General features: G+C 45.0%; 1 protein-coding gene across 7 annotated transcripts; it reads left to right on the forward strand.

Annotated features, from left to right (window-relative positions):
* The first annotated feature begins 214 nt into the window (after window positions 1–214).
* LOC120717125 (integrin alpha-3-like) lies at window positions 215–23118 on the forward strand. 7 transcript variants are annotated; one of them, XM_040004965.1, is made up of 28 exons: window positions 216–1823; window positions 3693–3820; window positions 4394–4479; window positions 4554–4690; window positions 4765–4871; window positions 4972–5064; window positions 5812–5871; window positions 5957–6110; window positions 6277–6470; window positions 6548–6636; window positions 6815–6948; window positions 7094–7171; window positions 7267–7334; window positions 10526–10662; window positions 11415–11558; window positions 11634–11731; window positions 13610–13778; window positions 14702–14788; window positions 14893–14972; window positions 15047–15124; window positions 16499–16601; window positions 16672–16848; window positions 16992–17114; window positions 17333–17443; window positions 20771–20869; window positions 20975–21100; window positions 21553–21707; window positions 22360–23118. In XM_040004965.1, the coding sequence occupies exons 1-27, from the start codon at window positions 1666–1668 to the stop codon at window positions 21661–21663; spliced, it is 3129 nt and encodes a 1042-aa protein (XP_039860899.1). In that variant the 5' UTR covers window positions 216–1665; the 3' UTR covers window positions 21664–21707; window positions 22360–23118. The 7 variants fall into 7 exon arrangements, with proteins under 7 accessions (XP_039860896.1, XP_039860895.1, XP_039860897.1 ...); XM_040004966.1 differs by having other exon boundaries at window positions 21553–21694; XM_040004962.1 differs by lacking the exon at window positions 22360–23118 and having other exon boundaries at window positions 215–1510; window positions 1654–1823; window positions 20975–21668.
* Window positions 23119–27713: the final 4595 nt, after the last annotated feature.

The following is a 27713-nucleotide window of genomic DNA, read 5'->3' on the forward strand; positions in this document are numbered from 1 at the left end:
CAAAACCAATTTCAGGGTTCTGTTCTGGTTCTAGATCAGGCGTTCTACAAGCAACATGAGAACATGGGTCTTCACAAAGATAGAAAGACAAATATAGTGTGTGTGTGTGTGTGTGTGTGTGTGTGTGTGTATGTGTGTGTGTGTGAGTGAGAGAGAGTGTGGGGGTGGGGTTAACCGAGAGAGAGAGAGACATGATTTCATTTCAGGGCGAGTGAGCACGGCTGAAGAATGAGAATGAGGGCGTGAGTGAGGGAGGCATCTGAGCGTGTGCAGATCAGTCGGTGAGCAGACGGAGGAGAAGTCAGACGGAGCAGAGCGGGAATCAAACTGACAACCTGCAAGGGACAAACCAACGAGCCAACAGGAAGAGCAACAGGTCTGCATTTCTTTCTCTACCCTTATTTCTTTACATTTGATCTGACAGGGACAGACTTCAGACCAGATTTCTATTATTCAGTAGCAAATTTAATATCTCAGTAAATTCATTCCAGGGTTAGACGGGTATCCTCACGCTGTAATGAAGTGCCATAGAGTCAAAATACTCCACATCTAAAGCTAATGTACTGTAAGTCTGCTGGGTAAAGATGCTGTGAGAGTAAAGTGTCTGTGTGGGATAGAAGAGAGCATAAAAACACTTCATATTTAATGCGCTGTTACATGTAATTAATGTTTCATTAGTGCCAGAACGAACAGCCTGAAGTGAAAGCAAAAATACAGTCAGTACAGGTATACTGTTTGCAGCTCACAGAAAGACAGTTTCTCATTATTTACTGAAAGACATAAACCCAACAGAAAACACAGAGAGAAGAGTAAAGAGCTGCAAGGAAATAGAGTAGAAAAGGATAAGGAACACAACGATAGCACGGAGGAGAAAAGCTCATAGCTGCTGAGGTGTTACTGAAGTTTTGGGTGAAGTGACTTTCGTAGATTCTCTGTGGTGTTCAGGGTGACCAGAAAACTGTTTCCTTTAGCTTTGCTGCTGCGGACACCTGCTAAACTCTGCTGGAAAAAGAAATCAGCATCTCCATAAAGCTTGTGAGCAGGTAGAATGATGAAGTGCTCCTCATTTTCCATACCAACTTCAAATCAACCATGGCAGAGCGACCACCACCAATCCCTGCAGATCATCACAAAGTAGGAAGCTCACACAGCTTGGATGAGCTGCACTCTTTCTTAACATAACTCAGAGAAAGCTGAGCAGCATCAATCCTGCTTCCAGAGATTCAAACTTCAAATAAAAGATTACAATAATCTTTGACTTTTCATTTTCATGCTACCTTTGTGAATTACATTTCCAAATACAACCCCAATCCAGTTTTTTTGAGATTATACCAAAACGTCCTGAAACGCAGCAGATTAAGTTCACGGTGGAGTGTGACTGTGAGGGTATAAAGAGGCTCATCAATAACAGTGTCGTCTGCATGAAAGAGATAGATGGCTATCCAGACCACAGTCAGCATTTTAACACTCTGAGAGATTCACTCAGGACTCATTTGATGACACGACAAAGGTACGGCTCAGCAGCTTTCACATTTCATACATCTTCCACTGAGCATCAGTTACCATGACGATACAGCCAGGTAGAATAAAACCCGTGTGACATTAAAGATAACTTACTGACAATCGCACTTCTGACTTTTTTCTGCTGTTCAGGTGTGTGTCTCCATGGCAACAGGTGTGTGCATGTTGCTGGTTGTGGGTATCAGCGTGTGTGCAGCGTTTAACCTCGACACATCATTTCCACTGCTGAAGATGGGCGAACGAGGAAGTCTGTTTGGATTTTCTGTTGCTCTGCACCAAGACCTGAAGACAGAGAGTTACCTGTGAGTACACACCTGTGTGTGTGTGTGTGTGTGTGTGTGTGTGTGTGTGTGCTAGCTGTACATCTGCTTTTAGGTGTGTCCGGGTAAATGATCTGACTTCAGACTGAACCTTAGGTCAGCAGATCTTTACTGTCCTCAAAGTGACCATTAACACCAGTGTTGTGACAGAGCGGGCTTGTGTGGGTCCTTTTCTATAGATGAAGAACTGCTGGATTATTTTGATGAAGCAGAGTTCAAAGCAACATTGTTTCCACTTTTCATCAGTTAGAACCAAATCTATCACAGCTAATCAAAGCAGCAGTAAAACAGGAAGTGAGGTCATATCTCAGAAACACTTTCATGTGTGAATAATAAACGTGGCATTTGGAGTTGTGAGGACGTCTAAAATAGTGGATCATTTTGTGGTCGTCGTGGGCAACATTTCTGTCCGCTCTCTGGATTCACAGAGTGGTCTGTCTGGCTTCAGGTAACTGTTCTCCACTGAATTCTGGCCGACTTCTCCGCTTCCTTCACTGGACCCTATCAAACACACACCGTACTCTGTGTGTGTGCGTCAGACACACACAGAGTCAGGTGAATGCCCCGCAGCGTTAATAATGTGTCTGAATTCTTCTGAAGTCTGCGCAAACAGCAGATAAAGGACAAGGCGGTATTAAGAAAGGTGGAGCTTCAGGAGGTTTTCGGGGGCTCCGTAATGTCGGGGAGCAGAGGAGTGACAGCGCCCACCTCTGTCAGCGCGGCGTTTATCGTCAGAGTGAGTCCGAGCAGATGCCGGCAGGTCACATGGTGCAGCCTCACACTGCACACACACATTTTTAGCTTAAACTTTCAAAATAAAAGCAGCTCAAGTCTCTGCGCGCAGCTACTGTCTGCAGAGCATCGTGTGAGAGTAAACTGAGGTTAGATGTGGGTCTAACAGGAAGTGCAGGTCACACTAAAGCTGCACATTTCCTGTCTCTATGTGAAAGGCGGTCACACAGAGGCCACCCAGCTGTCTGTCTCTAGTCACCGTGACAACTATCTCTTTATACTCTGTGATTGGATTAGCCATTAGTCAAACAAACACACACACACACACATACACACACACACACACACACACACTCTCTCTCTAATGTAGCTTCCTTGGAGTGTTCAGGGGTTAGGAGGTCAATGTCTTCTCTGATTGGAAGTTCCCCCCCTCCCCCCAGGTGTGTTCCTCTGTGATTGTCACACTCATGATCAATAATTCAAAATCACAACAACAGTCACCTCAAGGCGCTTTATATTGTAAGGTAGACCCTACAATAATAGATACAGAGAAAAACCCAACAATCATATGACCCCCTATGTGACAGTGGGAAGGAAAAACTCCCTTTTAACAGGAAGAAACTTGCAGCAGGACCAGGCTCAGGGAGGGGCGGGGCCATCTGCCATGGTCTTATGGGTTCTTGAGGACACTATGCATACTTAGGTGATTCTGGGAGACACGTTAAGCAGGTAGTGATGCCTAAGGACAGGCAGAGTTCAAATGTGTGTTTAATAGGGTTTGAGCTGTGAAGCAGTTGGGACCCCACAGCAGCAGTTAAACAGGCACAGATGCACAGTCAGGTCAGGCTGCTGTGAACGAGCTCTCAGCTGGGAGGACACGTTTGTTCCAGTAAAACTTTACTGTGAGACTAAATGTAGACGGCACTGACACAAACAGAGTCCCCCGACCTGTCTCTGGAAGGCTGGGCTGGTTTGCTCATCTTCAGATAATTCACGTCACGTGACTGAAGCTCCTTAGAAGGAGGCGACCCGTGTCCTCTGTGTGTCCTTCAGACGTTTCCTCATTTATTCCACCCAGAATCTCAAACGTTAACTGTGCCGTCTGTGTCATCCCGACAGGCTATTAGTCGGAGCCCCCAGAGAGAAGGCGGAGCCAAATGTTCCAGCCAATCACACAGGAGGAGTGTACACCTGTCCAATCAGTGCCAACCAGTCAGACTGCAGGAGGATGAAGCTCATAGATCCAAGTGAGTCACACGTGTCCTTAGCCTTATTGGCTGGTTTGTTTACTTTCTCTTGTATCGGTCAATCACAGATCAGGTACTCAGCCTGACAGTCAGCGACCCGTTTCCTGAGCTTGTTTGGCTGCACTAATGGATGATGCTATCAGTGTCCTGGTGCATTATGGGAACTCCATCCCTCAGTGAGCAGTGAAAGCTGCTGTGTGTGTTATCGGCTGCTCAAACACAACAACAGCAACACACCCACCCACATGTACACACACACACACACAGTGTTTATATGGAGAGAAACTGTCATGAATCAGCGACTCACTGATCTGAGCTGACTCTCCCGGCTGAGGTTAGCCAGCGGGTATGTGACACCTGTGTGACAGGTCCAGGTGAGCTGTGCTGTCATACTGCTGCAGCTCAGGTGTGCAGGATAGCACCCGCTCTGTCAGCTGCTGGACAACATATTTGCAGCACAGGTCGTATGGGGTTAGAGTCAGTGGAATAAATCACACAAAAGTTTATTTTTTTACCTTTACCCCGTCAGTGGGCGGAGCCTACAATCTGTGACTCACCTGTGATGTGTTTCAGCCAAGATCCATGCTGATGAACTGGTCGAGGACATGTGGTTGGGCGTCTCAGTAGCCAGTCAGGGCCGGCCTGGGGGGCGTGTCCTGGTGAGTTTGTGCTCTGATTGGCTGATTATTTTCCTATTGGTGAGAAGTTAAAGAACGGCGTGTTTGCTCTGCAGGCATGCGGTCACCGCTTCACAAAACTCTATGGAGCGTTCAATTTAAGGCAAATGATTGGCCGCTGTTATCTCCGTGGAAACGACCTGCGGTACGACGAGAACGACTCTAATTGGCAGGATCCCGAACAGTCCTGCAGGTATGTCACATGACTGCACACTACAGGTGATGAGTGATGCTCCGCCTCCTCACCTGCTGCCTGTCTGTATTCAGTCATCTGGGTGATTTCACTGGTGAGGTCATGTGCGGGATGGGGATGTCAGCGGCCATCACTCAAAGCGAAGTCATTGTTGGCTCGCCTGGAAGCTTCGAATGGCAAGGTGATTCTATTCTATTCTATTCTGATGTTTTTCTTCCTTTTCAGAGCGAGCATCTCAGCTCTGTGAGCATCTAATGCAGTTCATGGTGTGTGTGTTGTAGGAAACGTCCACGTCTCCTGGATGAACCCTGACGATGAGTTTGACACCAAGAAGAGCTCCTTCTCCAACCAGAAGCACAGGAACATCTACATCGGTGCGCCGTCTCTTTAAATAGCTCATTCAGATCTGAGCTCGGTCACACGTATCCTCCTCAGGGCAGGACAGTATTTAAATCAGCTACATGAATGTGCCTAAATAAGGTTTGCAATGAGCACATGCGGTTTGAGACAATGATTTAATGAGGGTGGAGCAGAGGGACGGTGTCCTGTAGAAACGCTAATGTTCCTCAACACAGAGCAGAAGCTCTCGTCAGGCTTAGCTTACTGTGAGCAGTGTTTCAGGTTTTTAGTCACACGCTGACGCAGAAAAGAGTCCATAGTGAAAACTCTCTGTTTGTGTGTCTTCATTCAGAAACGCACGCGTCAAACCGGCTTTCATATCGTTCAAAAAGTGTAATTCTGGTTTCTGCAGGAAGTGTTTGTCGCCACAGGTGGCTGTGAGTCCGGCTCTTTCCTTTGACTTAAATAAATACCTGCAGCCTCACAAGCTAAGTGCAGAGTTGCGTACGTGGATGAGCAGCCGGTACTTTGACGTGCGGATCAGTCAGGATCTGAATCGTGCTTTGTGTTATTGTTTTACGTGGCAGACTTATTTTAATGAAGCAGGTCTCCTCTGGATCAGTCCTCCATCGGTCTCGCATGTATCCATCTGTCTGTGTGTCACAGAATTCAGCTGCTTTTATTTTGAAGTTTCAATGAATGTTCAGACATGTATGCTTTTAATGGGAACCTTTCCTACATTTAAAGAATTGAAGCTGAATGTAAAACGTGTATTTGTGCAGGATATTCTGTCGCTCAGGCTCCTCGCCTTCTCTCTGAGGATGATGAAACCATCGTAACAGGTGAAGACTTTTCAGCTAATCAGGAAGCAGCTGGTTGACCTGTAGATTTGCTGATAGATGTGTTGATTGGTGTGTTGTTGAATAGGAGCTCCTCGGGACCGTATGGAAGACGCTCATGGCTCGGTGCTGCTGGCCGTCAAGCGCTCTGATAAACTGATGATTCGCCAGAAGCTGCGCGGTCAACAGATGGGCTCGTATTTTGGGAACGCCTTGGCAGTTGCTGACCTCAATAATGACGGGTGAGGAATGGTTTATGGGTCACATGACCCGCACTGAGGCAACACGGTCAGTACCTTAGTAAAATCTTCTGATGACAACGACTCAGTGGGAACCACAGAGCACCATAATCTAAACCTGAGGAACATGTTTCAGGAACACTCACTGAGCTGCTTTTTTGTCCCACAGGTGGAACGACCTGCTGGTGGGCGCTCCTTTTTATTTCCACCGTCAGACGGAGGTGGGCGGGGCAGTTTATGTCTACGTGAACGTAGGAGGGAGGTTCAATTCTGAGCCCAGCGTGGTGCTGAAGGGGCCGGCGGGGTCAGCATTCGGCATGGCTGTGGCCGCTGCAGGAGACCTCAACCAGGACGGCTTCCAGGGTGAGGGCTCAACGTGATGCTGGTGTTTTCGTGATCAGTAATCAGTAGTCATGGTGACGGGTCTTTGGTTGTTCCAGACTTTGCCATCGGAGCTCCTTTTCATGAAGCAGGAAGTGTGATGATCTGGACAGGAAGCAGTGAGGGCATCTCTACAGAGCCGAGCCAGGTCTCACAAAAACACGGTCCTTTCTATGTTTGACCTACATTCCCAGGACACAACTTTCAAACCAACTCTGAACCATCAGAGTGCAGACATGTCCTCACGGGCCAGACAAGTTTTGACAGTGATGGTTTTTAAATTGGTGTGCAGACACACCTGTGACCCCGCCTCCTCCTCTGTACAGGTGATCCGAGGCAGCACGGTCTCCCCTGTTTTCGGGACTTTTGGCTACTCCCTTTCTGCAGGCGGGGATGTTGATGGGAACTATTACCCGGACCTGCTGGTTGGTTCTCTCGATGATACCGTTGTTCTGTTCAGGTACCAACTTCTGCGCTAAATAGTGCTCATCTAAAGTACATTTTGAAGTCCTCAAAGTACTGATCATTAGCACTTACTGCTAATTAAGAGCTCAAGAATAACTAAATTTATGCATTTATTAATGGACTGATGTGTTGATCCTCAGGAGTCGACCGGTCATCCATTTAAATAAAACACTCAAAGTTTCTCCGACCATCGTGGACCCGAACAGCTGTGACTTCTGGTGAGATTCAAAGCTACCATCAGCTAACATGCTCACAGACCCTCAGTACGGAGGTGTTTTCACACGATAACATGCTAACAGCCTGACTCTCTCAGTATACAGGTGGAAGTGTGTTTCTTCTACATGTTCAACAGGGGAGAGAAGAGCGACAGAGACAACATCAGTGAGTCAAAGACAAAAAAATGTACCCACATATTAAATCTGATCATGCTAACTTCTGCGAAGGTTGGAAGGCTGGGCTGGAAGGTTTGGCTCTGTGGAGGAGAGCATACGAGTGGCCAAAACAGGACTGCAGGGAGATGTCCGTGAAGGATAGCTGAGCCAAATTAAACCAGGAAGTATTGTTCAGACGTGGTAGTACACCTGTAACATGCTATGTCTACCTGGCAGGTTCAGAATCAGTCCCGTTTCATTAGTTTTTGATGGCGTTTGATGCAAGAGTTGGACAACTGTGGTTGTCCCTGTATTTACATATTTTTCCTGTTTGCTTTCCTGCTCCGATGCCCATAGCTGCGGGCTTCCTTCAGTTTTAGCTTAAGGGTGCATTACCCCAACCTTCTGGCTGTAGTTGCTCATTATATCCTACCAGGTGCCTGTGTGCCAGTAAAATCAGTCATAAACTGTTATCTATCAAAGTAAATCATAACCATTCCCAGTTTTCCCAGAGTTTGGCTGTTGAAAGATGAAGTCATGTGACTCATCCAAAGTTCACGTCCCTATGGCCTGCTGCAAGAGGAGGTGCTGCCTTCAAAGCTGAGCTCAGGGCTGGATTAACCTCCAACAGGTGGACTCTCACTGTCCATCTCGCATCACTCTCAGCACCAGCAGACAGAAACTACGCAGCAGGATTTTATCAGGCAGTTGAGCGAGATGGTGGAGTGTCAGCCCACCAACGTGTAACCATGGAAACAGCCCGTAGTGGTTTCTGACCTGTAGACACACACCTGGGTCAGGTGACCTGAGGTAACACCTCAGGAGAGTCTAAGCGAGCACAGCAATCGACCACACCGCCACTAACAAGAGGTTACAGGCTGGACTTGCTAATGACATCAGCTTCCTGTGCGTGCGTGCGTGCGTGCGTGCGTGCGTGCGCGTGTGTGTGTGTGCGCGCGTGTGTGTGTGTGTGTGTGTGTGTGTGTGAGTGATTGACAGGACACAGCTGTCAATTAGCTCCAGTTTTTAATCAACACACACACAGACTCTGAGCGTGTGTCCTTATTGTGTCTCGTTAATTTGACCAATCAGAGCTGAGGCCACACTGTTGCTATAACACGCCTGTACACACACGCACAGATGACATCATGCCGTGTCCTTGTGTGTCCTCTTGTCCCCTGAGTGTTTCTCTGAATGATAAATCACATTACAGAAACTGATATTATTACATCTGAGACTCTCGCTCTCTCAGTGTGTGTGTGTGTGTGTGTTTGCTGGTTGTGTTAATTTGACCAATCAGAGACAAGGTCACCCTCACTGTGTCTCTGGACCCGAGCGTCTTCTGTCTCACAGAGAAGCTGATAACTGTTAACATGTCGACTACACACAGGAAGAGAAGACCAGAGTCCATTCAAGTATTGGCTAATTTAGCATTGGTGTACAAATATAAATATATTGATAAACTATTGATAAACCCCAGCATAAAAAGACTGCTTCCTCTGTCATCGCAGGTCACACCAACCAAAACTGAAAATAATTTCAAATTAATAAAAAGATTTTTTCCCTGCAAGTTGATCTCCTCTAAAGTCGTCCTGTTCCATTACAGAAGCATCGTGAGGCTTCAGCCAACTATCAGTAATACATCCGATACCTTTTCTGCTATAATTAAACCCCAACTCAAACCCCAAACTGTAGTATTGGCAGAAAAATCAGTGTGATGGCAGTAATCCAGAGTATCTGTCAATCCCGAGTGAGAAGCATCCACCTTTATTTACTCTGGAGGAGGCAGTAGAAGTTTGTGAATGGAGTCTGATACGAGTTAGTGAGTCAGAGACGCTCACTTCTGACTGATGATGGGCACATGTGTAAAACCCCAACATTAGTCAGAAGGGAGTTGTTCAAATTAATCTCCCAGCCACTCTGCTAAAATAATAATGATAATACATCAACTATACGTTTATGAGAATGCATCAGTTTCTGTGTAATAACACTATTTTTGTCTGTATGTATATTTATGAATACAGTATTCTTTTATTCTATTAAATAACTTAAAAATGACTGATTGAAGCTTTAAATATCCATCTTCTACAGTATGTCAGCTAACACTGCTGGAGTTATTTTCATTTACATTAAATGAAACTGATATGTCCCACCAAAGGTGATGTTGTAAAAGTAACTTCGGATGCGCTACCTGGGCAGTGTATTCATTTAAATTTAGTTCAGCGCATGTTTTTTAATCTAAGCTACTGAGTGTGGCTGTCGACTCCCATGATCTGATGCTGCCTCACAATGTCGTCAAGCCTTTGTTTGAACATGTTTGTTCTTAATCTTTTCACAGAGAAACTAAAGTATCAGAAATAAAATGTTGTGTATTAAAATATCGTCTAAAATGTAGATTATCTTTATCTATGAATTTTAATGTGGAGTTCCTCAAGGCTCAATTCTTGGTCCTACTCAATTTCATAAAAATCTTGCCGGAGTTTTAATAAAACAGTCTTATATTTTAGATGTCTGTGAAGGTTCTCAGTCAACCAGGTCATCGTAGTCTAAGGAGCTTGCAAAGACAAGCGTCTGGACTTCTTTAAGTTGCTTGAAGACGTTTCACCTCTCATCCGAGAAGCTTCTTCAGTTCTAAGGTCAAATGGTGGAGAGTCCCAGATTTAAACCCAGTGGGAGTTTCCCCCCACAGAGGGACAAAGGACCCCCTGATGATCCTCTACCTAATCACATGAGTCAAGGTGTGAAAACGGGTGTGGGTCACAATCAGCCAGGGTTTCGGGTGAGCTCACTGTGAAACCTGGCCCCACCCTGTCATGTGATTTCCTGAGGTCAGATGACCCAGGATGTGAGTGGGCGTTAAGGCGTCTGGGGAGGGAACTCAAAACTGGATTGAAAGAGGATGCCAATGTTCACATTTTGGACAGAGAGGACAGATGGTTTGAAAGAGGAGTGAAAGAAGCATTTATGTCCACTGTGAGCGACCATCTTTGAACAGAGGCGGGGTTTACGACACCAACTGTCTGCCATCTATAATCCAGTTTTGAGTTCCCTCCCCAGACGCCTTAAAGCCCACTCACATCCTGGACTCTATTGGTGTCTGTCACATGTCAGGGTTAAGGAACAACAAATAAATCACATCACAACCTGTGATTATCTTACGCCTGTGTGTTTTATATTTGAACCCTTATCTTTGTGTCACAGCCATCCTCTTCACACTGACAGCTGACATCACTAGTGTCAAGCCCCGCCTCAATTTTCGTGACAACGGGCAGAGCGTGTACTCTGATTACCTGTCGATGCCGCTGGAGGAGTGCAGGACGCTGAGAGTGGGACTGCAGGTGAGACAAACACAGGCATAGCACCCCCTACAGGCTGCTGAAATCTGACAAGCACGTCCACTGAAACAAAACATTTAGTGTCGATGTGAGCGGCGAGTGGCGGAGCTGTGTCACGGTTTATTTAAGACTAGCTCACTCTGAGAATCGTCCCAAACCAGCACACCACATAACGAGAGCAAAGACCAAACGTGGTCCTCCAGTTCTGCATGAAAAAACTTAAATTATATTTTTTCCTTTAATTAGAGTCAGATGAAGGAAGTTCTGCTGTGTGAGATATAACGAACTGATTCTGATGATCAAAGTCATGATGACTTTCTGCTGCCATGTTATTCATGCGGCTGCTGACAGACTCCACATCCTGCTTCTCAGCCACAGCTCAACAGGAAAACCACAGCGAGCATCTGAGGTGGTGTGTAGGCAGGTGAAATCTCTGCAGGTCGAAGCAAAAGTCACGTTCGTTCATGTCTTCGGTTTGTGTTTCTGATCGCGTTCGCTCAGCTCTCGTCCTGTTTTCACTCTGTGATTCTGTTTCAGTCTGTCAGCGAGCCTGCTGTTTCTCATGCTTTCAGTCCACTGACTCGTGTTTACTTCACATTCCTGCTGATCACCACCTGCTTTCAGCCTGATTTCCTCAGCTCCAAGTGGCCAGTTCACATCAGTCCGGCTGGACAGATCCTGCAAAGAAGCTCCTGCAGTCCACGTCATGTTGGCACTGAGCTGATGTTCAGTTTCTGTGTTCTTATGTTCTGAAGAGTGTAATCAGAGACAAAGTGGAGCCTCTGGTGTTCTCCTTGAATGCCTCCTTGTACGAGAAGTTTCCCAAGAAAAAAAAGAACGTGCAGGACCTGAAACGCCTCCCGGTGCTGAGTGAGACCCCCCAACCCATCAGAACCCAGGTCAGAACCCATCAGAACCTTTTTATAGAAAAGCCAAACTCTGCTGGTCTGACCGATGCTGTCCTTGTCCCTCAGATCCACATCCAGAAGGCCTGTGGTTCTGATAACCGCTGCCACAGCAACCTGCAGATGACGGCTCGGTTCACCGATGAGAGCCAGCAAGCTTTCCCCGAGTGAGTGAACAGAACACACTGCTCAGCCCAGAGTCCAAAAAAGATGGTTGGACAGAAACACTCAGCAGGAAGCATGAGGTCATGTGATAAGAAGCCAATTTAAAGGCATGATGAAGCAGATAAGAAGCTCTGTACTTCACTGGGGTTAAAATCTTTGTTATTATTTATCATTATTTATTATCTCATTTATATTTGTATACCCAGAAATCCACTACACTTGAAAAAGAAAATGAAGCAACTACACGTCTGAGACTAATCATTGTTACAGCTGTACACTCCATGATTCAGCAGCTTCAGACCCTCCTTTAGCAGCAATAAGTTGTTGTGATTGATTTGACCAAACAGCATGTTATTAATTTGCATGAATTTGTTGTCGTTGATGGTGGAGCCAATGAGAATCCATAAGGAATAGAATTGATAAGTGATATCAATAATGAAATCGAAATCGCTAAATTCTTATCAGTTCCCATCCCTGGGCGCACCATGTGAACATCAGTTTCTATCATCGAGTGTTGTCTTGTGACTACACTCGATGCTCCAGTGGATACATCTCTGTGGAGCGAATCACTGGAAGCCCCGCTGTTTCCTCCTCCTCAGAGTCAGCATTAAACAGCCTCACTCACCCCGGGTCACCACTGACGATGTCAGTAATGTCAGTAACGGTCATCAGTGCATCCCAACACAAACCCAGGCAGTATTCTTTTATTTTATTAAATAACTTAAAAAATGACTGACTGAAGCTTTAAATATCCATCTTCTACAGTATGTCAGCTAACACTGCTGGAGTTATTTTCATTTGAATGATATGAAATTGATCAATGAAATTGATTTAGGAATGTCCCCATGCTCTGTTTCAACCAATGCTCCGGGCAAACCAGGGTTTGGTGGACCAGAGTCTGTGTGCAGCCTGAGTCCATCGCACACCGACCTGTACCCCCTTGGCACCTTACCGGCACACTGAATGTCTCTACCAGACTGGGTGAGGGTGTTGGAGCACTTTTTCCACCTCCATCAGTGGGTACTCCTGGTGCATGTGTACTGGTCATCTGCACCACCAGCATTGCTGTCCCAATCTTTGTGGGACTCCCAGTGAGCAAGGTGTAGCATCCACTGTCGCCAAGACCTGTGGTGACAGATAGAGGTTAGTTGGAGATTGTTGTTGCTGTCCTTAAGCGGACAGTCGAAACGGGGAAGTGCCACGGGGCCTTCTTCTTGGGGCTGCTGCTAGCTGGTTCTCAGCCAGTGTCACAGCGCTGCCACGGTTTTCTAACACTTCAGTCTGGCACTGCCACCATCTCTGCCAGTGCCCCCTCTCCTGGATGGGTCAGGGGACTGACATTGTCCTGCTGGGCAGTTGGGGGCCACTGTAACATGTGTTAGTGTTTCACAGTGTTTTAATTACAAGGTGCCTTTCAGGCTGATGTGCCGACTAGCTCAGAATGTTCCTTTTACCACATTTGATCTTGGTGCAGCTGTCTGCTCTCAGCTCCTTCCTTCTCCATGTCCTGGCGTGCTACTGAAATAGGGCAGAGCTGGCCAACCTTGTCTGGCACCTCCCCCTGAACCCACAGACCACATCCCACTGCAACCACTTACTTGATGATTGACTTTGATATTCCACTTACTTCCCTGAAGGTGTTCTGCCAGAAAGCCTGAAGGCCAGTGTCTCCTACTAACTGTTAGGTACTGAGATATAATGAAAAACAAAAAAAATTCAACAGAAACTGTACAAACATTAAGAATAAACAATAACAGACAAAAGAACAGAAGACTGGCTTAGAGTCTGTGAGTTACAACATGGTTAGAGTCTGTCAGGTGATTATTAACTAAGACAGCTGCTGAGGTTCGGCCGATGTTTGTGTTCTTGTGTGTTTTCAGGCTTGAAGGTACTCAGGTGATGTACTTCAACTCCACCATCAAGAGGCTGTTTCTGGAGGTTAACGTCAGCAATACACCATCAACAGGTCAACCAGCAGAGGACGCTCACAACACCATTCTGAGCATCAGCATCCCACCATCACTTATCTACTCTGGAGTAGAGACAAAGGTAGAGCAGAGCTCAGACCATCCAAGTGGAACACCACAGTGACTTTGTTAGAGCAGCTGTAGGTATTACAGGTACTGTGCTGCAGTGGTTTGTATCATATCTATCTAATAGACTCCAGTTTGTGCATGTAAATGGAGAGTCCTCTTCACACACTGAGGTTAATTATGGAGTTCCACAGGGTTCAGTGCTAGGACCAATTCTGTTTACATTATACATGCTTCCCTTAGGCAGCATCATTAGAAGACATAGCATACATTTTCACTGCTATGCTGATGACACCCAGCTCTATCTGTCCATGAAGCCAGATAACACACACCAATGAGTTAAACTGCAGGAATGTCTTAAAGACATAAAGACCTGGATGGCCGCTAACTTTCTGCTTCTTAATTCAGATCAAACTGAGGTTATTGTACTCGGCCCTGAAAATCTTAGAAATATGGTATCTAAGCAGATTCTTACTCTGGATGGCATTACCTTGGCCTCCAGTAATGCTGTCAGGAACCTTGGAGTCATTTTTGACCAGGACATGTCCTTCAACGCACATATTAAACAAATATGTAAGACTGCTTTCTTCCATTTGTGCAACATCTCTAAAGTTAGAAATATCCTGTCTCAGAGTGACGCTGAAAAACTAGTTCATGCATTTATTACTTCCAGGCTGGACTACTGTAATTCATTATTATCAGGAAGTCCTAAAAACTCCCTGAAAAGCCTTCAGTTAATCCAAAATGTTGCAGCAAGAGTCCTGACAGGGACTAGAAAGAGAGAGCAGATTTCTCCTGTTTTGGCTTCCCTTCATTGGCTTCCTGTTAAATCCAGAATTCAAAATCCTGCTCCTCACATACAAGGTCTTAAATAATCAGGCCCCATCTTATCTTAATGACCTTGTAGTACCATATCACCCCTTTTTCTTTGTGTTTCAGGGTGACGCCTCGGCAGTGGTGGAGTGCTCTGTGGAGGGGATCTCTCTTCAGTGTGAGCTCGGGAACCCTTTCAGAAGCAACAACAAGGTAGGGAATATCACTGCTGACCCAGGGCACTAGCATTGCTGCTGTCTGTACTGCAGTAACTCTGCTGAGCTCTTTCTGATGTATTGTCTCTTCCTGTGTTTCAGGTTCAGGTTCTGATCAAATTTCAGCCATCTGAGATCAGTTTGGACACACGCGAGATCCAGTCTGTGCTGCAGCTGTCCACGTACGGCCTTCACCACACGCCGCTCTCTCTGTGTTTGTTGGAGGTTACTGAGTGGCATTTCTGTGTGTCTTCAGGCTCAGTGAACAGCCGGATCTGTCCCCGATCTCCGTCTCCATGGTGGTGGAGTATTTGCTGCAGACATCACTCAGTTTGTAAGTACAGATGCACATCAGGTGGCCCGTCTGAGCTTTAAGCTCACAGCCAGGGAGGACGAAGAATCTGAGTTACGACTCTTTGTTGTGAAATGAATCCAGACTGACAAGGACAGTAACCCTGCCCCAATGTGAGCCGACACAGAACAAACTGAAGCACAGTGGAAATGTTGACCTCAGCTCACAGCGTCAAAATTAATAAAAAAAAATGATGAACATCAGCACATAGATAACAGACAGTATCAATAAACACATGCCTTACATCCATGTAAATGCTGAATAGACTGGCTCTACTCAAAGTGCTTTATATAACTTGCATCATTCATGCAAACACTTGAGTGTGCTCTAGCTCACATTCACACACATTCATATTCAGATGGAGCATCTTCAGAGCAAGTTGATGATGATGAAGCCTTTGTTTGTCACTTGCAGTTCCCTGCAGTGAAATTGGACTCCTTGTACATACATTACACAATGGGGATGGTACCTTGCTCAGGTGTACCTGAGGGTAGCTGTTCGGTAGATTCAAACTTCCAGCCTTCCGATCACGGGGCGACCACGCTACCTACTGAGCTATGGTAAATGGCCTGTATTTATATAGCGCTTTACTAGTCCCTAAGGACCCCAAAGCGCTTTACATATCCAGTCATCCACCCATTCACACACACATTCACACACTGGTGATGGCAGCTACATTGTAGCCACAGCCACCCTGGGGCGCACTGACAGAGGCGAGGCTGCCGAACACTGGCGCCACCGGGCCCTCTGACCACCACCAGTAGGCAACGGGTGAAGTGTCTTGCCCAAGGACACAACGACCGAGACTGCCCAAGCCGGGGCTCGAACTGGCAACCTTCCGATTACAAGGCGAATTCCCAACTCTTGAGCCACGATCGCCCCTATGCCTTCACACCGTAACACCATGAAAAGACATGACAAGCAATGTGGGTGGGTAAATGGGGTAAGAGTGACCCGGTGTAGAAAGCAGCATCTCTGCCCTGGTCCAGTTGTGTCTGCGTGTGTGTTCAACAGAGAGTGTCCTCTAGCCGACACAGGTGGCCTTGAAGGGCAGCGAGTCATTAAGTTGGAGTTAGTATCTTGCCCAAGGCAGTCAGGGATCAAACCACTAACCTTCCAGTTAGTAGGTGACCTATCTTGTGAGCTACAGACACCCTGTACTTATATGGTTAATGGGGGACAAGGAAGTGAGGCAGGTATGAAGAGGATGAAGAGTGCAACACACAGCACTCGGGAGTGCTGGACAGGTGAAAAGAAGGGCCACAGTGGTCCACAGAAACGCTCCAACACGGAGCCACACTTCTGGGTATTTTAAATGGAGAAGGCGTGGTAACCTTTCATCTGGTACCTCGACAGAATTTCAACGTCAGGCCCCACCTCCTTCAGTGGTCATGTGATCGGTGAGGTGGCAATGAAGAAGACAGAGGACATCGGCAGCCTGCTGCTCTTGACCTTCCAGGTTAGTCTGAAAACATTTACAGTTCTGCGTGACCCTCACCAGGTCAGGTGTGAACGGTATTCTCCATCAGGTGCATGTCCAGGGAAAGCCGCTGGGCCACCTGGGCACCCTGGAGGTGGAGTTTGATTGGCCGATGGAAGCCACCAATGGGAAGTGGCTGCTGTATCTCACAGAGATCCAAATAAACGGTACTTCAGAGCCTCGCTGCTCTCCACCCGGCAACATCATTAATCCTCTCAACCTCACGGTAACCACAGCAACATCAGCCTCATACACTCCTTTCAAAATAAAAGTTGTTCTTCTTTAGAATAAAGGCCAATTAAAACTGAACTGTTTACCGAAGATTTTAAACTTGTCTCTGAAAGTTAGCCTGTCTTCCTGTTGGTTCAGCTGTCAAAAGAGGAGAAGAAGAAGATGAAGAGGAATCTGGATGAAGTAAATGAGGAAGAGCAGCAGACCGACAGAACTCCAACTGTCCTCCATCTTCAGAGAAAGAAGAAGCGCTACAGTCTGGTACAGACACAAGCACAGGGACACACTGTTTCTATAAGCTTGTTGACAATCTTGGAGGACAGGACAGTTTTAAATGTGGGGACATTTAGGAGAGAGGACAATTTGAGGAACATTTTGACATGTTTTAGAAAACTGAGGGCTTCTGAAGAACATGAGGACAGTTTTATGAGGACGTCCACAGTTGTGTTTCAAAGTAACCACAGTAAACCGTGTTGCAGGACTGTGTCCGCGGAGCGAGGTGTGTGAAGTTCGTCTGTCCTCTCGTCAGCATGAACAACTCGGCGACTCTGACCATCAAAGCCCGACTGTGGAACTCCACCATGATCGAGGTAAAAGGGCAGCCCCAGTTACTTGAAAAAAGTAATCAGTAACTAATTACTGATTACTAAACTAATCCCATTACTTTACTGATTACTTATTTTCAAAAGTAATTAATTACTTAGTTACTTTTTAAAAACATGATTTACAACCTGAACAGGTGATAAAGCGATAGATCTTTCAGCCCAGTTCTACTTTTTCTGCATAATCCATCATACAAAATATAATCAAATGGAAAAGTCTCTTTTTAAAACTTGTTTTATTAGTTTTAATCTTTTAACTTTATGCATCAAGCAAAGATTTAATTACATGCAACATTCTCTGAGTGGAAGAAATTAGTTTAACATTTAAACCTATTTTCTGCACATTCCAGCACATAAAATAAAATGTTTTTTTGTGTTTACACTCAGTCTTTCAAATAGATGCAATTGAAACACAGCAGAAAATAAATAAAGTCACAGACTCAGCGGTCCTGTTGCTCTATTTTCACCTGTAAAGCAGGAGTTGGGTAGGCGGAGGTTTACCCTGGTGCAGGTGTGCCGCAGCAGTCTGTTCTCTGTTCTCAGACATGTGAAGCTAGAGACACCGGCAACCATAGCCAGTTGTCTTCCAGGGGCCAGAGCAGGTGACATTGAAGGAAATTTAAAACTGCTGGCTAAGGGTAAACGTAAATTCAGTAAAATCATAATTCACGTCGGCAGTAATGACACCCGGTTACACCAATTGGAGGTCACTAAAATCAATATTGAATCGGTGTGTAACTTTGCCAAAACAATGTGGGACTCTGTAGTTTTCTCTGGTCCCCTCCCCAATCAGACCAGGAGTGACATGTTTAGCCGCATGTTCTCCTTAAATTGCTGGCTGTCTGAGTGGTGTCCCAGAAACGATGTGGGCTTCATAGATAATTGGCAAAGCTTCTGGAGGAAACCTGGTCTTGTTAGGAGAGACGGCATCCATCCCACTTTGGATGGAGCAGCTCTCATTTCTAGAAATATGGACAAATTTATTAAACCCCCCAAAATATGACTATCCAGAGTTGGGACCAGGAAGCAGAGTTGCAGTCTTACACGCCTCTCTGCAGCTTCTCTCCTCCTGTTACCCCCCCCAAAAACCCATCTCCATAGAGACTGTGTCAGCTCCCAAACAAACAAAAAACTAACTAAAAACCAGCAACAAACAACTTAAACATAAACAATCACAAATAAAGAACAATACAGTATCCACATCTGAACCAAAGAGTAAAACAGTGAAATGTGGATTATTAAATATTAGGTCTCTCTCCTCCAAGTCTCTGTTAGTACATGACTTAATAATTGATCAACAAATCGATTTACTCTGCCTTACAGAAACCTGGTTGCAGCAGGATGATTATGTTAGTTTAAATGAATCAACACCCCCGAGTCATTCTAACTACCAGAAACCTCGAAGCACAGGCCGAGGGGGAGGTGTGGCAGCAATTTTTCACACCAGCCTATTAATCAACCAAAGACCCAGACAGACTTTTAATTCATTTGAAAGCCTGATGCTTAGCCTCGTCCACCCCAGCTGTAAAACTCAGAAACCAGTCTTACTTGTTATCATCTATCGTCCACCTGGGCCTTACACAGAGTTTCTGTCTACAGCTGCTCTTAGTACCATTGATGTTAAGTTAGACTCTTTTTCTCCAATTGATCTTTCTGAGTTAACTTCAATAATTACTTCCTCCAAACCATCAACGTGTCTTTTAGACCCCATTCCTACAAAACTGCTCAAAGAAGTCCTGCCATTAATTAATTCTTCGATCTTAAATATGATCAACCTAACTCTAATAATCGGCTATGTACCACAGGCCTTCAAGCTGGCTGTAGTTAAACCTTTACTCAAAAAGCATCTCTAGATCCAGCAGTCTTAGCTAATTATAGGCCAATCTCCAACCTTCCTTTCATATCAAACATCCTTGAAAGAGTAGTTGTCAAACAGCTAACTGATCATCTGCAGAGGCTTATTGGAAGAGTTTCAGTCAGGTTTCAGAGCTCATCACAGCACAGAAACAGCTTTAGTGAAGGTTACAAATGATCTTCTTATGGCCTCTGACAGTGGACTCATCTCTGTGCTTGTCCTGCTAGACCTCAGTGCAGCGTTCGATACTGTCGACCATAATATCCTATTAGAGCGATTAGAACATGCTGTAGGTATTACAGGTACTGTGCTGCAGTGGTTTGTATCATATCTATCTAATAGACTCCAGTTTGTGCATGTAAATGGAGAGTCTCCTTCACACACTGAGGTTAATTATGGAGTTAAATAATCAGGCCCCATCTTAATGACCTTGTATTACCATATCACCCTATTAGAGCACTTCACTCTCACACTGCAGGCCTACTTGTTGTTCCTGGAGTATTTAAAAGTAGAATGGGAGGCAGAGCCTTCAGTTTTCAGGCCCCTCTTCTGTGGAACCAGCTTCCAGTTTGGATTCAGGAGACAGACACTATCTCTACTTTTAAGATTAGGCTTCAAACTTTCCTTTTTGCTAAAGCATATAGTTAGGCCTGGACCAGGTGACCCTGAATCCTCCCTTAGTTATGCTGCAATAGACGTAGGCTGCCGGGGGATTCCCATGATGCATTGAGTTTTTCCTTTCCAGTCACCTTTCTCACTCACTATATGTTAACAGACCTCTCTGCATTGAATCATATCTGTTATTAACCTCTGTCTCTCTTCCACAGCATGTCTTTATCCTGTCTTCCTTCTCTCACCCCAACCAATCACAGCAGATGGCCCCGCCCCTCCCTGAGCCTGGTTCTGCTGGAGGTTTCTTCCTGTTAAAAGGGAGTTTTTCCTTCCCGCTGTCGCCAAAGTGCTGCTCATAGGGGGTCATATGATTGTTGGGTTTTTCTCTGTATCTATGAAGTGCCTTGAGGCGACTTTTGTTGTGATTTGGCGCTATATAAATAAAATTGAATTGAATTGAATTGTTACTGCCCATCTCCGACGGAGACCAGAAGAATTCAAAACTAGAGCTTAAAGAGTCCACATCACAACTACAGAGACAAGTGGTTTTTATTCTATTTGTTACATTTTATTTAGATTGATAGTTTCTATTTTTGGTTTCTTTTGCTCTATATTTTTTAAACTAGATTTTTTTTTTGTCTGTGTGTAAAAGTGTTGTCGAAATTAACCCTCGTTATCATTTAAATACTGCATGAAAACTCTTAAGACCTCTGAAATGCAAAAAATGTCATCCTGTGAGCTCAGAAAGCATTTCTGTCCCCAAACCTGCAGACACCTGTGCTCAGATATCAGGACTTTTTGTTTTTTTATCCTCTCATGGCCAGTTATTGCTTCTTGTTGTGTTTCAGGACTACAGCGATGCAAGCAGTGTCTTGGTTCAAGGCCAGGCGTCTCTGAAGCTGCAGACCAACAAACCCACCGTGAACATGGAGTCTCACAGCTCGCAGGTAACAGATTGCAGCTAGCACCCCCTAAGGACCATTGCACCCTCCTTCACAGTTCGCTGTATGTGGCTGTAGTTTCCTGCTGAATCTCTGAGGTATTCTCTGCAGATTGAGGTCTACATCTATCCAGATCTGGGGCTACAGGTGGACTCTGGCGCCCCCCTATGGATCATCATGTTGTCTGCCCTGGCAGGTGTCCTGCTGCTGGCTCTCATCTGTCTGCTGCTCTGGAAGGTAACCCGGGTGTTAACATACAGAAATGACGCAGCAGATAACGTCATAGTCCAGGGAAACTTTTTACAAGTGGATATTATCCCCCGTCTCCACAGTACTCATATATTGTTATAATAACAGCTTAATTTCAGCTGCCTGGTGTTTTGTGTGTAAACTGAAAGATGATTTTGATCAGAGGAAGTCTTTAAATTATTCATTTGGCATAGAAACTGGGAGAAAAGGTCTTAAATGATTCCAGTGAAATCATTGTTCCTGAGCTGGAATTACAAACCATCTCTGAAAATTCAAGAGTGCTTCTGAAAGATGGCTCCAGTTCTGCTGCACTGCCAGACTGGTTCCAGTTTTAGGTTCCAGAGCAGCATCAACTCATCACCACTCATCACCATTCATCATTCATCTGTATCGTGAGCTTTATCTCTGTAAAGTGTTGTGTGTCGCCCCCTGCTGTTCAGTGTGGGTTCTTCAGGAGAGCCAGCACCAGGGAGCTGTACCAGGCAAAGACCCAGAAGGCCCAGATGAAGAGCCAGCCATCTGAGAACGACAGGCTGACTGAGGAGCTCTGAGGCTGGGGCACTGCAGCCAGAGAGCCCGGCTGTAAGGACCAGAGGTGGAAGGGTTACCAACTGATTACTGAGACTATGAAAAGTGCTGAGTCAGATCAAAGTTAAAAAGTTTGTACTTGCTTAAAGTAGTCAGCACTGATCCTTTGAGGTTCTTTGAAATTTTGTCTTAAATTTGATCAATTGTAGGTTTTTACTAATAACAACATCCCCACAAATTCATCTCCCATAATAAAACCTGTTTCATCCATAATCTCAGGGACCATTTGATTTTCAGTAACCTCCTGTTTCCATCTGCTCTACCTTTTCTGATTGATCATCTCACCAAAAAATGTGATTGCTTGTGTTTGTTGGCTTTTCTCTGCAGATTTGATGGAGCTTTTATTCTGAAAGGAGCCACAAAGGACACAAAAAATTAAGCGGGCTCACCCTTTAATGTGTCTGCCACACCTGCTAGATTTTTGCAGCCAATCAAATCAAATTTCACACACACAAATCCCAACAGACTCCTTAAACCAAAAAAAATTCAGTTTGCTGTCAATGCAAGGAATTATGGGAAATCACCCCAAAATAGCACCAGTATGAATCTGCCTTTCAGCAGATCACTGGTTATCCCAGCAAACTCACCTGTGTCACCTGTTCACTGCCTCCGTGTCTCTGTGGACATACAAGGTCTCTGATCCTTCTTTTTCTCTGCAGTGTGGGTTCTTTGTGCGTCAGGGGGTGTGGCGGGCGGTGGCGCTCCATCAGGGGAGGATTATGGGTAAAGACGACCTGCAACAGCAGCACATGGATGCTGACGGATTCCTGATCCAGGACCAGGTCTCCTCATGTCGAAACAGGAAGTCCCCGAAACACTGGGTCACTTCTTGGACTGAGACTCACTAAGAGACTCTCAGCGTCTGAAAAAATAAACCAGACCGGACCAAACTGGACTAGACCAAAACAAACCAGTTCTAACTGGACACACTGCCAGTGTGAGTCTGCTGTCATGTGAAAACCTCGTAATGTGTTTACGTTCATATTGTACACGGAGATGTGAGGTTTCCAGCTGACAGCAAGCACAGAAGATTGATTATAGATGATTGGTTATTGATCTGTGTGTATATGTGTACATCTCTTAGCCATGGATTGATTGGAAACAGATTGGTGTTTTCCTTTAAAGGGCTGGAATCAAAATGATTCTGCTCCTTTAATATGGCAGCATTCATGTCTTTGTGCTGCCTTCAAAGACCCCGTAAAATCTCCTTTGAGAAAGCTGTTAGTAAAACCATCCCGGTTGCCTTTAGGTGCAGTCGGCTCTTCTGTGAAACTGTTTGGTGTCTCGTGTACTTTTACAGGCTGTTTTTGTATATTTGTGATATTTCTGACTGCGCTTGAAAGTCTGTGTAAAATGTGGGTGCGTTAACTGCATATCAGTGTCTTTGTCAATGATATTAAACTATTTTTTGTATTATTCACTGGCTCTGCTGTTTAGAATAGAATAGAATAGAATAGAATAGAATAGAATAATCCTTTAATTGTCCCACAAGGGGAAATTTGGTTGTAACAGCAGCCAGAAAGACACATATACAAACAAACAGGACACAGAACAGAAACATACACAGTTTTTCTTACATATTTACATCAAGGACAATGGTTACTATAAACAGAGAGTACTGTACCGTTATTAAATTAAATAAAAATAACTACAGATAAGAGGCACACCAGGTTGTAGTGCAAATCGGTTAATTAACTTATTGCAGTTACAGCGCAGATGTAAACATCTGTGTTTGTTGGGAGCAGTTCTGATTGTGCAGTCTGACAGCTGCAGGGAGGAAGGACCTGCAGAAACGCTCCTTCATGCATCGAGGATGCAGCAGTCTGTCACTGAAGCAGCTCTGCAGCAACATCTACATGCATGGGCTGGGAGACTCTGTCCATCAGAGATGTTATTTTGGCCAGAGTCCTTCTGTCTCCCACCACCTGCACTGGGTCCAGGGTGCATCCCAGAACAGAGCTGGCCTTCCTGATGAGTTTATCCAACCTCTTCCTCTCAGCTGCTGATAAACTGCTGCTCCAACATACAACACTGTAAAAAATGACAGATGCCACCACAGAGTCATAGAAGGTCTTTAAAAGCGCTCCCTGGACTCCAAATGACCTCAGCCGCCTCAGCAGGTAGAGTCTGCTCTGACCCTTCCTGTAAAGAGCATCAGTGTTGTGGCTCCAGTCCAGTTTATTATTCAGGTGAACACCCAGGTACCTATGAGAGTCCACTATCTCAATATCCACTCCTTGGATGTTCACCACTGTCAGTGTGGTGGGTCTGCGTCTCCGGAAGTCCACCACCAACTCCTTGGTTTTCCCGGTGTTGATCAGCAGGTGGTTCTGCTGACACCAGAGTCCAGAGTCCACTGTCTGTACTCTGAGTCGTTGTTTACCTGCAGTGATGTGCTCAGGGTCTACTTTAGCTAAAGTTCCTGGCATCTTTGGTCATTTCAGGATCAACAGTAGCAAATGAAAGATAAAACACATCATCATTTATTGTCTCTCAGCCAGCAGACCTGTTTGAAATATTTGAAGGCCATTGAGTCAGTAGATATTCATATATAGATGAGTATCAATTATTCTGACTGCAACTATTGTCCTTGGCTGATTTACAGTGACGGCTTGTTTAGTTCATGAAGGCAGTATCAGCAGGCTGTGACTGGCTGGCCGGTTAGTGTTTATCTTCACTGCATCACTTGGCTGCTGTACTCCAAAGTGAGTTCAGCATAGTTAGGTTCTCACTAGCTGTTTGGGAGTCAGGAGGAGGACCCAAATGCAGGACTCAAACAAAGGAGTGAACTAAGGGAGGCAGATTTATTTTGCAGTATAGAAATACTCAAACACAAAGGGTACTGATGAGCAAACACTCAAAAACTAGAAGTTGGAAACAAGAAACTAAAGTTATGAAACTTGAAAACTAAGACTAGAACAGAGAACTAGGAGTTACCACAGAGGAAAATGTCTGCTGCTTGGTCTCTGGCTTTTTGTTAGACTCGGGGACCATGTTGTTGTTCCTGTGTGGCCATTTCCCTCATTGCCTGGTTTCAAAAAGGTACTATGACCTAATCCGGTTGTTAAGTCCGACATCACAGGTGACGTTGCTGGCATTTTTGGGTCCAAATGCTCCTGAATAAACAATTGAATAAACAAACCAGTAACTTTGTTTATGATTACCTCCGTCTTTACTGAGGCGCCAATTACAGTTAAAAAGTCTTGTTGGGGTTTTTCCCAGTGGATGAAAGGGTTTGTTCCTCTCGGGTGAAGAGAGGTGCTGAGCTGTCAACTGATCAGGTGGCAAAGGAGAATGCTGAACAGATCTGGAACACCTAAACGTACAGTGAAGGTGTGCTGGGAATGCTTGGCAGAGGCCCCGGTACGCAAGATCTTTAATGCACACCTCTGAGCTTTGACAGAATTCAAAGGGAGACTGGGGACATGTTCAGCACCTTCATTGCTGAAGCCGCTGCACTGAACTGCGGCCAAAAGCTAGTTGGTGTCTACTATGGTGGTGACCCATGAACCAGATGGTGGACACCAGAGGTGAAGGGAACCATAAAACTGAAGGAGTCCTATCAGGCTTGGTTAGCCTGAGGGACTTTGGAGGCACCTCTCAACTTCGGTTCTTTGAATTCTTTTAGTGAGAGATCAAGACTTCCGACTCAGAGTGGTCAAACTCAAAAAATCATTTTTATTGTACATTTCTGGAAACGGAGACCCGCAGACACGAGCACGCACCCCAAGGTCTAAAAGCATTGCAAGCTAAAATGCGTGTATATAGTTCTGCTATACGTCACACACAGTTTCGATCGGGAGTGCACTCTGCTTAGTTTCACTTTCTGTCTGCCACGCTTCCTGTTCTCTGCACAAAGGGTGCTGTTTCCTGTCAGTACTTTCGGCTCAGATTCTACTCACGGTGGCGATGCAGTTAGTGGGGATAAGTTAATTGATCGATCTAAATTGCCCATAGGTGTGAATGTGAGTGCGAATGGTTGTTTGTCTCTGTGTGTTGGCCCTGCGACAGACTGGTGAACACAGACTGGTGAACACAGATTGTTCTTGTGTTATTGTAAGGTGACCTTGAGGGCCTTTAAGACCCTCAAGTCACCATAAAATGTAATATTATTATTATTATAGTCCAGAGCAATCCATTTTGTAAGTTTGTCCGATGTTGACTTACTAACTTTGGTCCTGAAACCAGCCATATCATCAAGTTTGGACTGCCAACTAGTGATGTGTCGGTCGCGAACGAAACGGCTCTCAGAGCTGGAACTTTGAAGTGAACGACGCGAGCCGGCTCCTTATGTTTCTGTCCTGTGTCCTGTTTGTTTGTAAGTGTCTTTCTGGCTGCTCTTACTACCAAATTTCCCCTTGTGGGACAATTAAAGGATTATTCTATCTATTCTATACAGGCCTGGGATGATTATTTGGGAGTGTTTTCCTGCTTGGAATTGCATACATAGGATTCACTGCATGAATAAACTTTCTGATGTGCCAGGGACGACAATGTGGCGTTGTTGTCCCTGGCTCTAGGGGCCACCATATATATTTATATATAAACATTAGGGGTGCAACGATACTCGTATCGATATTGAACCGTTCGATACAGTGCTTTCAGTTCGGTACGCATATGTATCGAACAATACAAAATTTTTAATTTATTTTATCAACTTTCCTTCTGATGATGCTGTCTGTGTTGAGCGCTCAGTGGATCTGCGCTCGACAGTGCAGCCTAGGCGGAGTAGTCGAACGCAGATTCACTGAGCGCAGGGCAAGCTAGCGAGACAGAAGTTAAGCTCTCCATGCAACATGGCTAATTGAACCCCCCCCACCCTCATTCAGATCTGGCGTTTGGAATTATTTTGGTTTTCATGTGACGTATGACCCTGAAGGTAAGCGCGTCATGGACTAAAGTAAAAAAGTATGTTGGATGTGCCACGCAATGCTCAATTACATGGGTGGGAACTAGTGTGTTAGCGCAGTTAGCTCGTTAACGTGTTGACGCTGTCCAGCCCCACGCACGGGGCGATCCGCGGTAGCTCGTTAACGGAGATTTGCCGTGTTGTGGCGTTAACGTTATTTCAGATTAACGCTGACAGCACTAGTGGGAACACAACGAATATGACTGCACATTTACGCCGACATCATCCTAGTGCAAAGACAAGTGGAAGCAGACAAAAACAACAAGCACGCATGCTACAAACTTTACCCCAGTCATTTAGACCAGCGGTCCCCAACCCCCGGGCCTCGGACTGGTACCGGTCCGTGAGTCGTTTGGTACCGGGCCGCGAGAGTTGAGGCTCAGGTGTGAAATGTCTGGTTTTCAGGGTTTTTATCGGTTTTCAGCGTTATTTTGTTATCGTTTTTATCGTTTACTCTGTTTTTCTGGGTCTTTTCACGTGTGTTATGAATAAATCTTCTTTTTTTCGGTACCGGTACTAGTTTTATTTTGTTGTATTTATCCGCGACACCTTAAAGGCCGGTCTGTGAAAATATTGTCGGGCATAAACTGGTCCGTGGTGCAAAAAAGGTTGGAGACCGCTGATTTAGACAGCCGTTAGCACGTGATTCTCCTTATGGGGACCTGATATGTTTAATATGCTGCTGAGAATATAGCCCAGAAGAAGCGTATAGTATAGCTTTTATTTTGGAAAGAGACATTTCTCTGTAATAAACTCTGTTTTCCAAAGATGAGTGATTTCTCCATCAGATAGATTTATTTTTTTTATTACTTTGTTGTTTCAGCAACATTAAATTTAAAAACTGTATTTTTGAGTTCCATCCATCCATCCATCCATCCATATTTTTGAGTTAAAATATATATTTACAATTTAATTTCTCATTTATTAAAATTATATCGAAAAAACATCGAACCGTGACACCAAAGTATTGAACCGAACCGTGAATTGTGTGTATCGTTGCACCCCTAATAAACATATATGGATAAAGCCACGATTTTTTTTACATTAGTAATTCCTTTTGTACATATTTTGTATTGTTTTTGATAATAAATTAGTTAAAGCAAC

This window comes from Simochromis diagramma, unplaced genomic scaffold (genome assembly GCF_900408965.1).
Source record: "Simochromis diagramma unplaced genomic scaffold, fSimDia1.1 OVJJ01000492.1, whole genome shotgun sequence".
Lineage (NCBI taxonomy): Eukaryota > Metazoa > Chordata > Actinopteri > Cichliformes > Cichlidae > Simochromis > Simochromis diagramma.

What these genes read in the sequence shown, in the direction of transcription:
- LOC120717125 (XM_040004959.1), top strand. Translation starts at nt 1,666, where the DNA reads ATGGCAACAGGTGTGTGCATGTTGCTGGTTGTGGGTATCAGCGTGTGT. An exon ending in CAACCAGGACGGCTTCCAGG is followed by an intron (nt 6,471 to 6,547) that starts GTGAGGGCTCAA and finishes TGGTTGTTCCAG; the next exon opens with ACTTTGCCATCGGAGCTCCT. An exon ending in TGCTGCTCTTGACCTTCCAG is followed by an intron (nt 16,602 to 16,671) that starts GTTAGTCTGAAA and finishes ATTCTCCATCAG; the next exon opens with GTGCATGTCCAGGGAAAGCC.